This window comes from Nannospalax galili, unplaced genomic scaffold (assembly GCF_000622305.1).
Source record: "Nannospalax galili isolate Female #2095 unplaced genomic scaffold, S.galili_v1.0 scaffold648, whole genome shotgun sequence".
Taxonomy (NCBI): Eukaryota; Metazoa; Chordata; class Mammalia; order Rodentia; family Spalacidae; genus Nannospalax; species Nannospalax galili.
This window is the reverse complement of record NW_008360311.1, coordinates 2302877-2313992: the sequence shown is the minus strand read 5'-3', so window position 1 is coordinate 2313992 and position 11116 is coordinate 2302877. Positions and strand designations below refer to the sequence as shown.

Below are 11116 nucleotides of genomic sequence, written 5' to 3'. Positions count from 1 at the left end.
CCCTCCCACATCACTCATCAAGAAGATGCCCCCAGACGTGGCCACAGGCCAGTTCAATAGAGGCAATTCCCCAGTTGAGGTGCCCTCAACCCAGGTGTGTCATGTTGACACTAAAGCTATCCAGCAGTGTGTATGCATGTTCGTGAGTGTGGCATGTATAGGCCATGGTGTAAATGTGGAAGTCAGAGGACTCAGGTGTCAGTCCTTACCGCCCATATTGTTTGAGACAGGGTCTCTGTTGTCCACTGCCATACAGACCAGCCCAGAGCTTCCATACTCCTCTCTCCGCCTCTAGTCCTGCCTTAGAAGTACTGGATTGCAAACATGAGCTGCAGTGCTTGGTTTTCTATGTTCTGGGGGTTCATACTCAGGTGTTTATCCTTGTACGAGCACTGAGCCATCTTCTCACGCTCGTTTTTTGTTTTTGAGACAGTCTCATGTAGCCCTGGCTGGCTCTGAACTCCATAGTAGTCGAATGTCTGATCCTCCTGCCTTCACCTCACATATTTTTGGAATTTGAGGCATGTACCACTATGCCCGGTTTTATGCGGTGCTGGGGATGGACCCCAGGGCTTTGAGTGTCACACAGTACTCGCTACTTTCAGACCATGGTCATGTTCACCAGCATCTGGTCACACGGTGGGCTGTTTGCTGCCGACCCATCTACCTCAAGTCAGGCCACCGCCCTGTTCCCACAGAAGTACAAACCTTCACACTCAACAGTAGCTGTTTTGCGGCTCAGCACCTTTACTGCAAAACTGATGGAAACTCCTACCCCACCGTGAGAAGGACGTGGATGCTCAGATTTGCAGTGCAGGAAGGAAGCATGGATGGGGGCCCAGGGATTCACTCAGCTGCTTTTCCTCCCGCTCCACCCATATAGATCTGACTCTGGAATAAAGCAAGCTGCTTCGTGAGTGCTGGGTCTGATTCAAGGATAAAGAGTCAGAGATGAATAACTGAGCACTTCAAAGAGACCACCTGGAGCCCAAGCCAGAGTCTGTTCACAGTCTGGGTGGAAAGTGAGGCTCATTGGTGTTGATGTCTGCTGTCAGCCTGCTGCCTGCATCACAGTGATTCTAGGTGCATAGGGGTCAGAGGCCAGAGGCAGGGGCAGTAAGAAGAGCGACAGCCATGTGCATCACAACCAGGCGATAGTTTAGGTTCATAGGTAGCCCTGTGACCTTGACATACTTGGATGGAGGCAGAGGTAACTGGGGCCAAGAAAGGATCTGGGTGATAACTAATGGGCTGTGGAATGCCTTCTAGAAGGCTGACTGAAGTCTGAGTTTTGTTGTAGGAGTGCAAAGCTGGATTGCTTAGCTCGATGTCTCCATACTCTCTTTAGCAACCCACCACACCGTGGACCGGCCTAGTAGAAATGCTGCTATCACAGACTCCAGTGAGGCTCAGGCCTCCCCTTCATGAGCCCCTGGCCAGGGTCCCAGGTGCCTTGCCCTCTGTTCTGCCAAGAAGAGAGTGGGATTGGATCTCACAGCTTTACTGTCATACATGTGCTATAAATAGAAGTTGAAGTCTGCAGTGAAGAAGACTCCTCCCCACAAAATGAGAGGTAATGGGAGAAGTGCCAGAAGCAGAGAGAAGGGGACTTCCCCTGTTCTCTGTGCTATGAGTCAGGGTCCCTGAGAGGCCACGCATCCACCACCTGAAACTCAGACTCACAGGTGAGTCAACACCACCCCATCTGAGCAGCAAGGCAGGGCAAAGTGATCGGAGCACAGCAGCCACAACTATGCTGGAGACGGGGGAATCTGCCGGGAAGGCTTATGAGACTATAGATCCCATTCCTCCAGGGCCCTTGGAGGGGCTCACAAGATGCTCCGTTCCTCAGACCACATGGATGAGGCATGTCTCAGGCAAAAGAGACCTCAGGGCGCCCTATTGCCAGAGCCAAGACTTCCTCCTGGTCTAAACTTGCTCCTGTTTTCTCCCTTTTTGCTGATTCTTCAGGAAAACGACATGAGAGCTGGAGTTTGGTTTTGTGCAGTGGGATAGCAACTCTGCCTCCTTCAAGCATGGTTTGTGGTTTAGCAGTCAGCCAGTGTGGCACCAGTCAGAATGGAGCCCGCTTTGATGCTGACCAAGGTCCAAGTAGAGAGCCCCAGGTTTGAGCTCTAGTCTGGCTTTGTTTGTTGTATGACTTTGAGCAAATTGCTTGATGTCTCTGGGGCCTCATATCTAAAGAGGGGGAACTTGGACTCCAAGATTTACAGCATAGTTACAGGCAATGAACTGAGCGATCTTAGCAGAGTAGGTTTGTCCTAATCAAAGTGCACAGAGTTTGTGGCCATGGAGAAAGTTGGCCAAGTGTCTACCACAGCACTCTTCAAGATGTGCTGTGAACTCAGGTGCTTATGTGAAACTTTTCAGTATTTAAAACTTGATGTTATGGGGACTGGAGATGAGTGGCGGTACATGGCTCAGCAGTTAAAAGCACTGGCTACTCTTGCACAGGGCTTAGGTTCGGTTCCAGCACCCACAAGGCGGCTAACAACTGTCTGCAACTCCAGTTCCAGGGGACCCAATGATCTCTTCTTGCCTCTGTGGGCATTGTATGCACATGGTGCACTTACATACATGCAAACAAAACACTGATACACATAAAATACATAAAAATTTAAAAATATGATGTAGGGTTGGCCGTAGTGGCACACGCCTTTAATCCCAGCATTCAGGAGGCAGAGGCAGGTGGATCTCTGTGAGTTCGAGGCCAGCCTGTTTTCCATAGAGAATCCAGACCAGCTGGGGCTACAGGGAGACCCTGTCTCAAAAAGACCAAAAAGAAAAGAAAAAAAAAATATGATGCAGACAAACATCTCTGAGCCAGTTCTATCTCCCTGAACTAGAGGATTTATTTATTTTTGTGGTGCTGGGGGTTGAACCCAGGGCTTTGTACACAGTAAGCATTTTACCAGTGTGCTACAACTCCAGCCTCTTAACTAGAGGACTTATTTATTTACATTTTATGTGTGTGACTGTTTTGTCTGCATGTACATAAGTCCACTCATATCATACAATGCCCTTAGGGACTAGAAGAGGGTGTCGGATCTCCTGGAATGGAAGTTATGAACATTTGTTGGTCGCCATGTGTGCGCTAGGAACTGAACTCTTTTGCAAGAGGAGCCAGTGCTCTTAGCTTTTGAGCTGTCTCTCCAGCCCTTGAACTAGAGAATTTAGAAGGACTCACCCAGCTTAAATTTTCCTGAATCTAAAATATGTATCTTTGTTTTGTTTTGTTCATGTGGCACGGTCTCATATAACCCAGGCTGGCCCCAAACTAGCTACGTAGCCAAGGCTGGACTTGAACTCCTGATCCTCCAGCCTTCATCTCCAAATGCTTCCATTACAGGCACACAGCACCACACCCCCACTTAAAAATTCTTTTCTTCTAAAGAAGACCCTTGAGAATCACTTTAGTCATGGGAATTTTGTCAGGGCCAGAGTGTCATGTATGGGCTTATGATGTGCCAGTGGGCTCCTGGCTCCTCTCAGATGACACTATCCTGATGGTCTTCCACACACACACCCCAGAGAGGCTGTTTGGTCTCAGGAGCCAACCCTAAGCCAGAGGGAAGGTTTGGAGCTTCCCTGAGCTCATCAGCAATGGAGAGGGCTGGGCTGGTGAGCCAACCCCTCCCCTGCTCAGAGAGAAGAGTGGCCACTGACAGTGGTTGAGGCCAAGGCTGGCTGAGTCAGGCCTCAGGGCCTCACTGCCTTCCCAGGCCTGTGCTGGCAACATCCCAGGATGAGTGGGGGCTAGGAGCAAGCCCACGTTATCACCAATCCAGGACTCTCCAACCCACTTATGCTAATTTACTAGTGTTACCAGAACAAATGCCACCACAGACATGGTGGCTTAAAGAACAATCTACTGTCTCATCATTCAGGAGGTTAGCAGGCAATGTCACGGTGCCATTAGGTCCTAGGACTGCAGGGAGGAAGCTATCCCAAGCCCCTGCCTTAGACTTTAGATGGTATCTTCTCCCTTATCTCTGCATCCCATTTGTTCTGTGCCTGGCTGGCTGTGTCCCAATCTCCTTTTATAAGGACAGCAGTCATACTGGATTAGGGCCAACCTGAACTACCTCATTTAACTTCATCACTTCTGTCAGCATTTACCTCACATAAAGCCCCTGGCCCCTGTGGGCCAGGACTTCAAATCACAGAGGCAAAGCCACACACACTCAAAACTCCCTGCATGGCTAGCTACCCCACCATCTCACTGGTTACTTTATTTTATTTTGAGCAGGGTCTCATTACCTCTAGAGCCCAGACTGGCCTTAAACTTACTTTTTTTTTTTTCTTCTGTTGCTGTGATAAAATACCCTGACAAAAGCAATTTAAAGGTGGTTTATTCCAACTCAGTTTGGGAATACAGTCCATCATGCCTAGGAAGTCAGATGCAGGAGCTGGACACATCGAATCTGAGGTCCAGAGCTAATGCTCTGCTCAGCCTCTCCATTAGGATTCCCTCTTCAGGAAATGATCCTGTCCACAATTAAGATGGGTCTTCCCACATCAGTCACCTTAATGTAGGCAATCCCTCACACCTACCTAGAGGCCTGCCTTCTGGGTGTCCAACTGATAGATAATCCTGACCATCAAACTTACTATACAGTTTACTATATACTTATTACCCTTGAAGTCCTAATCTTCCAGCCTCAGTCTCAGAGTGTTGGGATAACCTTCATTACTCTACCTTTTGTTGGAGCTGGGGATTGAACCCAGGGCCTTCCCATGCTAGGCAAACACTCTGCCACTGAGCTACATCTCCAGCCTCTCTCATTGCTTTTTAACACACAAACCTAAAAGCCCTGCCCATGAACCATCTCACCTGTGAGAGGTGCTTAGAGGGATTTGTCTTACTTGCTGGACACGGGTGTGTGTATGTGCTTGGACTTCAGGTGACAGCAAACATTGCCCTCTTATTCGACAGGGCACTATGGGGGTAGTCTGAATAACTGAAAGTGATTATGGGTTTTAGAAACTTATTGAATGCCCACATCACCCTCAAGGCTGGTGCCTTTACAAACCTGACTCTATAGAGAAGAAACTTTCCCTAGTCTAAGTATCTGATAAAGTTGGGCCCTTGAACCCCACAGTGGGCTCCAGGGACCATGCTTCTATCCCCCACTTAAAGGACACTGGGAAAGGCGGGAGTTACCGTTTTCCTCGTACAGAGGCGTCTTGAAGAGCTTAGAGGCAGTCCTGCAGGCCCCAAGGACAGGCCCTAGCGCCCCTCCCCAAAGCCAAGCCCACTCCCACGGCCAGTGCGCCAGCTGCAGGGCCGCGTCTCAAGCCGTCTCTTGCGCAGGGTGACCAGGCGCAGGGAGACCACGGGCGTCCTTTGGACCCGGGCTCTAACGACCCTCGCCCGCACCCAGGACCGTCGGGCCTTGCAGGGTTTCGCCCTGGTCAGTGCGGGGGCGTGGGCGGACGAGGCGGGGCGAGCTCAGACGCGCAGAGAACCAGCTTTCTCTCCACGCGCCAATCCGGAACCCCGAGGGGCGTGTCTGGGCCTGGAGGGCGTGTCCGGATCTAGAGGGCGGGGCCACACCTGAGGGCCGGGCCACACCTGAGGGCCGGGCCACACCTGAGGGCCGGTCCACACCTGAGGGCGGGGCTACACCTGAGGGCCGGGCCACACCTGAGGGCGGGGCCACACCTGAGGGCGGGGCCACACCTGAGGGCCGGGCCACACCTGAGGGCGGGGCCACACCTGAGGGCCGGTCCCGACCTCGCTGGGGCCGCGCATCCTGGGCGCGGCGCTGACCTGGGCGGGTGAAGCGGGTGCTCGGAGCCCGCGGTCCCCGCGCAGCCGTCGGGGGAGCCGCACCGTGAACTCGTCCGCAGCGGCTCCGGGCTCCCGTCGAGGCCAGGTGGGACGCGGGCTACGCGGGGTGCGGAGACGCGGGGCGGGTGCGGCCGGGCCCGGGGTCGGTGCGGGCGGGGAACTGGTTGGGGACGGCGGCCGGCCGGCTGGGTGGGGGGCGCCCCGCTCCGGGGAGCTCAGGGTGGACGGGGCTGGGTGGTCCGGACCCCGGGCTGCCCCGACTCCCTCCCCTCCGGCGGAAGGCGAGCGTTGGCGCTCCGGCCCCAGCCCCGGCGTCGGACCCGGCGGAGCGAGGCGCCTCCACCCCCGCCCCTCGGGGCTTCATCGCTGGCTCGATCTCTGGCCCTGCGCCCCGGCGGGCGCTTCTAGACCCTCAGGTCCTAGTGACCGCTCGGGGAAGTTGGGGTGCAGCTGGGGTAAGCTGACCCAGGGCGTCGGTGGATTTGTCTTTTCCGAATGTCTTAGCATGGTCAGGCCTCCCGCCCTGGGCCTGGGAGACACCCCCGGAGCTCCCGGTCCGCGTTCGGTGCTGGGGAGGGTGGCGCCGGGTGTGGCTGCTCCGGAGGTGAGGCCCTCCTTCCCTGAAGGGGCTGGAGGCGGTGCGGCAAGTCTCCCGGGCCTGCCGGGAAGAGAGGCCTGGGCCTCGGGCTTCACACGGAGCCTGTGTGGTGGTAAAGGGGCCGCCGGCTCCTCCGTTCCCCTGATGGCGCGGGAGTGGGAGTGGAAGCCGGTAAGCGAGAGGAAGAAGGCGCTTGGTGAAGCTGCGGGTTAGATGTGTGTCACGCATGACAGCGCCCTGGCCCACACCTTCCCCTTGTCATCTTCCAGCTCCAGCCCGGCAGAGAGGAAGAGTGTGGGAACAAGACCAGAGGCCCAGAATTTACCCCCAAGCAGGCTAAGTCCCAAGGCGGTGGATTTCAGTTTTCTTTGGGAGGAAGAGGCCAAGTAGGATTACCAAACTCTGCCTGCAAGAAATGGCCAGTGTGTTTTACTCCAGCAAACGGCTGACTGCCAGCCACGCTGAGGTCTGCTGCCCTGGACCCCTGAGCTGGTGGTGTGTTTATAATAATATAGAGGACCTGCTCTTGGGACAAGCAGGCAGCAGAACACCTCCCCTCTGCCCTCGCCTTTCTGTAAGGAGGGGGGTGTCACTTTGTCACTTGCGTGGTTCCTACCTGCCCAGGCAGTGCCTTCTGCTTTCCTGCCCTGCCAGGTGGAGATGGAGGGCTCCGGTTGAACGGCAGGAAGAGAGATCTGACTTAGGAGTGTTTTCAAGTGGGTGTCTGCAGTGTCCTCCCCTATGGTGGCAGGTCCTCCATGCGGTTCTTGTTTTCTGACTTCTATTATGCGTTGAAGATGGGAGGGACTTGGAATGCAGGGTGCAGTCAGAGGGTTGGGTGCAGGGCACTCTGAGCCCAGACCCAAGCCATCTAATGGGGCTGACATAGTGTCTAGAGTTCCCAGGATGAGGTCAAACACATGACACGGTGCCTCTTGTGCAGATGTGGAGGATGGTGCTGTTGTCCTTTGTGAGAAATGCTGCAGTCCTGTGGTTTAGACAGAATGACTAGAAATTGAAGCACTGTGGGAATGTGGATCCTATGTAAAGTATATAGAGAAGTACAGTACACATCCTGTAGGGCTTCGACTGTTTCTTCCCCAGGTGGTTGTCTTTCTGGTTGTGCATAGCACAGTCTATGGATTTGATTTGACGAACCATTCCCCACCTGGGAAGTTTGGTGGTTTTTAACTTTTCCCTCCATGATTATTTTAAGAGTCCTAGTTTGGAGGTCTTGACTTTTAGAAGGTGAACAGGGTTGCAGGGAGGGAAGTATGGTAAAGGAGGGTAGCCGGGCTCCTTCTGAGAAGCAACACACATATGTGGTCCCCTGTGCAGAGAACACAGAGAACTCAGGGCACAGCTCTTAGTCACTGATGTCCTGGGGTGGCTGTTCCTCTTCTCTTACTGGTGCAGTTTGCTGTTGTAGGCTGATTGCCTTCATTGTTTTTCTTGATGACTATGAATCAACTATGATAAGCCCTTCAAGTCCATGGTCAGGCAAGAGGTGAATTTCATGTGTGACTTGCCCAGACTCAGGACTTACTAGTGGTATGGTGGGAATGCCCAAACCCCTTGCTGGGGCAGTAGGCTTGCTGCTGCCTGTTTCTCCCACCTGGCTTTCCTCCCCCATCCCACCAGCTTGCAGCAGGGGTGGGACTTGGGAGGAGAAGGTAGCACTTGCCCTTCGGAGATACAGAATTCGAAGAGATCTGCCTGACTCTGCCTCTTGAGTGCAGGGATTAAAGGCATGCACCACCTTGCCTGGCCTAGTGTTTGTTTATTTTTGAGTCGGGGTCTCTGGTAGCCATTCTGGCCTGGATGGCCTAATCCTGCTGCCTTTCACTCCCTTCTCTAAGGTGTCTGTCCACCGTTTGGTTTGATGGCTTCTTGTGATGCCCTGTGAAGCAACCCAAGCCAAAGCCAAGAGCAAGGGTACTAGAAGGTTCCATGCCCAGCTGGGCTGCCCCAGCAAGCTGTGCTCCCAGGGGAAGGTTTCGGTTACAGGACTTGGTAACTGGGTCAGAAGGCTCAGGTGAGGGCAGGTTCTACTTTGCTCTTAAAGTGCCAGAAACAGAGCTGGGTTTGAGCTCTTTGCATTTTGGGAGAACCTGTCTGGGGAAACAAGTGGTGTTAGGGGTTGCCCATGGCTAGGGCTAGGCTTCCCTGTGGGAAGTCTTCGGCTGGCTTGGTTTCAGAGCTGTGATCCAGGTGGGGGCTTTCTGGGTATAAAGAGGGTAACATTTCCAGGCCATCATGGGGTTTACAGTTCCAGTGTAGATTTCCATGAGGAGGAAGGGACATGGACTAAACACTGAGCATCAGCACCATGTTCAGTAGCTAACACGGTGCTTGGCACACAGCAGCTGATGAACAAATATTTGTGGAATGACTTAACTTTTTCCAGGTGTCCATTTCTACTTTAAATAAAAACAAAATAAGAAAACCAAAACCCTGAACTATCGCTATACCACCCTTAACCAACCTGATCCTGTCCACAAAATCCAAACACAACATCAGGCAGTTTTCTAGCCAGTGACTTTTGGGCACCTGACCAGCAGGCCTTTGTTTTTGGCTGTGAGTACTGGCTGCTGACAAATGTTATCTGCTCTGCCTATGGTTCTACAGGAATCAATCACAGACTTTACCCAGGTAGGCGCCTGGAACCAATCACTTCCCTCCCTGTAGCCTCCGTGGGGAGATAAACAGACCCAGATGAGGAGACTGTCCTAGCTGTGCAGGGCTTGGCTGTGACAACTGGGATTTGATTATAGGGCGGTTTCCTAAAGCTTTACCAGGCACACTGCAGGGGCGTGCTCTCAAAGACCTTGTCTCTGTTCCCAGGGGGTTCTGTAGGCACTGGCGAGCCTTTTGCTAGAAGATTTGGTGGCCAGGAGAAAGTTAGGGCGTCTGGGTCCAGCTCTTCAGATATCTGTGCACAGACTGTCTGCTCTCAGGTAAGTGAGGACTTTGGAACCTGGGCCTACCCCTCACCTGCTTCCCTCGCTGAACCATTCCCACTCACTCTTGGTTGTCCTGTTTGGAAAGAGAACAGGCTTAGCTGCTGGGCACAGGCTTGCAGTTGCCCTAAAGTCCCTTCCTCTCTCCCAAGGCAAGGTTGAAAAGAGCAGTCTCCTTTCCCTTGCAAAGCCCTTGTGGAAGCGCTGCTCCAGTGGGGATGACATCATCTTTTTATTTCTCGGCTTCAGGACTTAAATAGAGGAAATGTGATCTGCTTGCCTGATAAGTCTGATTTGGCTGGAGCATGAGGTCTAAATGGCTTTGGAATGAGAACCCAAAGGACCTTTTACCCCTTTTCTCTCCCTGCACTTGGCACAGTTTCTGCCCATATTTCGTTTCTTTGCTGTCATCTGGTGAACCTGCAGCTCCACACATGGGAACGGTGGCTGGGAAAGTTCCCAGCAGCCAGCCTCACTTTCCTCCCACTCCTAGATCATGGCCCTCCACCCTCGCAGAGTTCGGCTGAAGCCCTGGCTGGTGGCCCAGGTGGACAGTGGCCTCTACCCTGGCCTCATTTGGCTACACAGAGACTCCAAACGCTTCCAGATCCCCTGGAAACATGCCACAAGGCACAGCCCCCAACAAGAGGAAGAAAACACCATTTTTAAGGTAAAGGATTCCTTCATCCATCTGAGTTTAACTTTTTCCCAGTCTACCGAGACTGTGCTGGTTTGCTTTTCCTATTTTGGCATTCTGGCGAAGTAGACCCCAGCAGATGTTGTGACTTTTCTTCTTGGGGTATAGTGGGGTACCTAATCCCAGGAGACACCATGATATGATTCCTCTTCTTGGGGTAACATCTTAGTGGGGTGCCCAGCCCCAGAAGACATTTGATTCTTCTTGGAATGTATCTGTATTGGCTGAAGTCCTTTGTACTTTCCTGTTGGTTGAAGATACTCAAGTTCAGGTCCCAGCGGGTCTGAACAGGAGTGGGTGGTTAGAGAGGCTGATGGGGCTGGCTCAGCTCCCTGTGGATGTAGTGATGTGGTTGCTCCTAAACTACCAAGGGTCAGCCACTGGCTCCTCTTCACTCACCTAGGACTCCCTCCCATGGAGAGAGGTGCTTGGGCCTGTGAACGGCTGACTAGCCCAGGACAGAATCTTTGGGCTCGTACATAGCCTATAGGATGGTGCAGAGGCCCTCAGCAAGTTATTCTTATGAAATATTTTGTCCTACTCACAAACTCTGCTTAAAATTAAAGGTACTTGATTATAGGTTTTTACACTATGCTTGCTTTCTTTTTCTTTTTTAAAAAAGTTTTATTATTATTTTTATTTTATGTGTATGAGTGTTTTGCCTGCATGTATGTGAGTGCATCTGTGTCGTGCAATGCTGCGGAGGTCAGAAGAGGGCTTCGGATTCCATGTGGGTGCTGGAAATCGAACCCAGGTCTTCTGCAAGAAAAACCAGTGTTTTTAACCTCTGAGCCATCTCTCCAGCCCTAAAAAAATATTTTTAATTACATGTATGTATGTGTCAGTATGTGGGTATGTGCACGTGACTGCAGGTGCCTGAGGAGGCCAGAGGCATTGGATTCCCTTGGAGCTGGAGTAACAGGTGCTCATAAGCCACCTAATGTGGGTACTGGCAACTGAACTCTGGTCCTCTGAAAGAGCAGCAAGTGCTTTTAATCACTGAGCCATCTCTCCAATTTCCAATTTTCATTTTTTAAGTATCTCTC

The 11116-nt window shown here is 52.5% G+C and overlaps 1 protein-coding gene across 4 annotated transcripts in view; it reads left to right on the top strand.

Annotated features, from left to right (window-relative positions):
* Irf6 (interferon regulatory factor 6) overlaps nucleotides 1-11116 on the top strand; it is a 42641-nt gene that overhangs the window by 16890 nt on the left and 14635 nt on the right. Inside the window, exons 1-3 of one of the 4 annotated variants that reach the window (XM_008824804.3) lie at nucleotides 6305-6584; nucleotides 9258-9370; nucleotides 9867-10043. In XM_008824804.3, coding sequence (XP_008823026.1) covers nucleotides 9870-10043 — 174 coding nt within the window. In that variant the 5' untranslated portion in view covers nucleotides 6305-6584; nucleotides 9258-9370; nucleotides 9867-9869. Of the gene's footprint in view, nucleotides 1-6304; nucleotides 6585-6802; nucleotides 6880-9049; nucleotides 9066-9257; nucleotides 9371-9866; nucleotides 10044-11116 lie in introns of those variants that run through there. The other 3 variants (XM_017796051.2, XM_029559455.1, XM_029559454.1) reach the window with 3 other exon arrangements.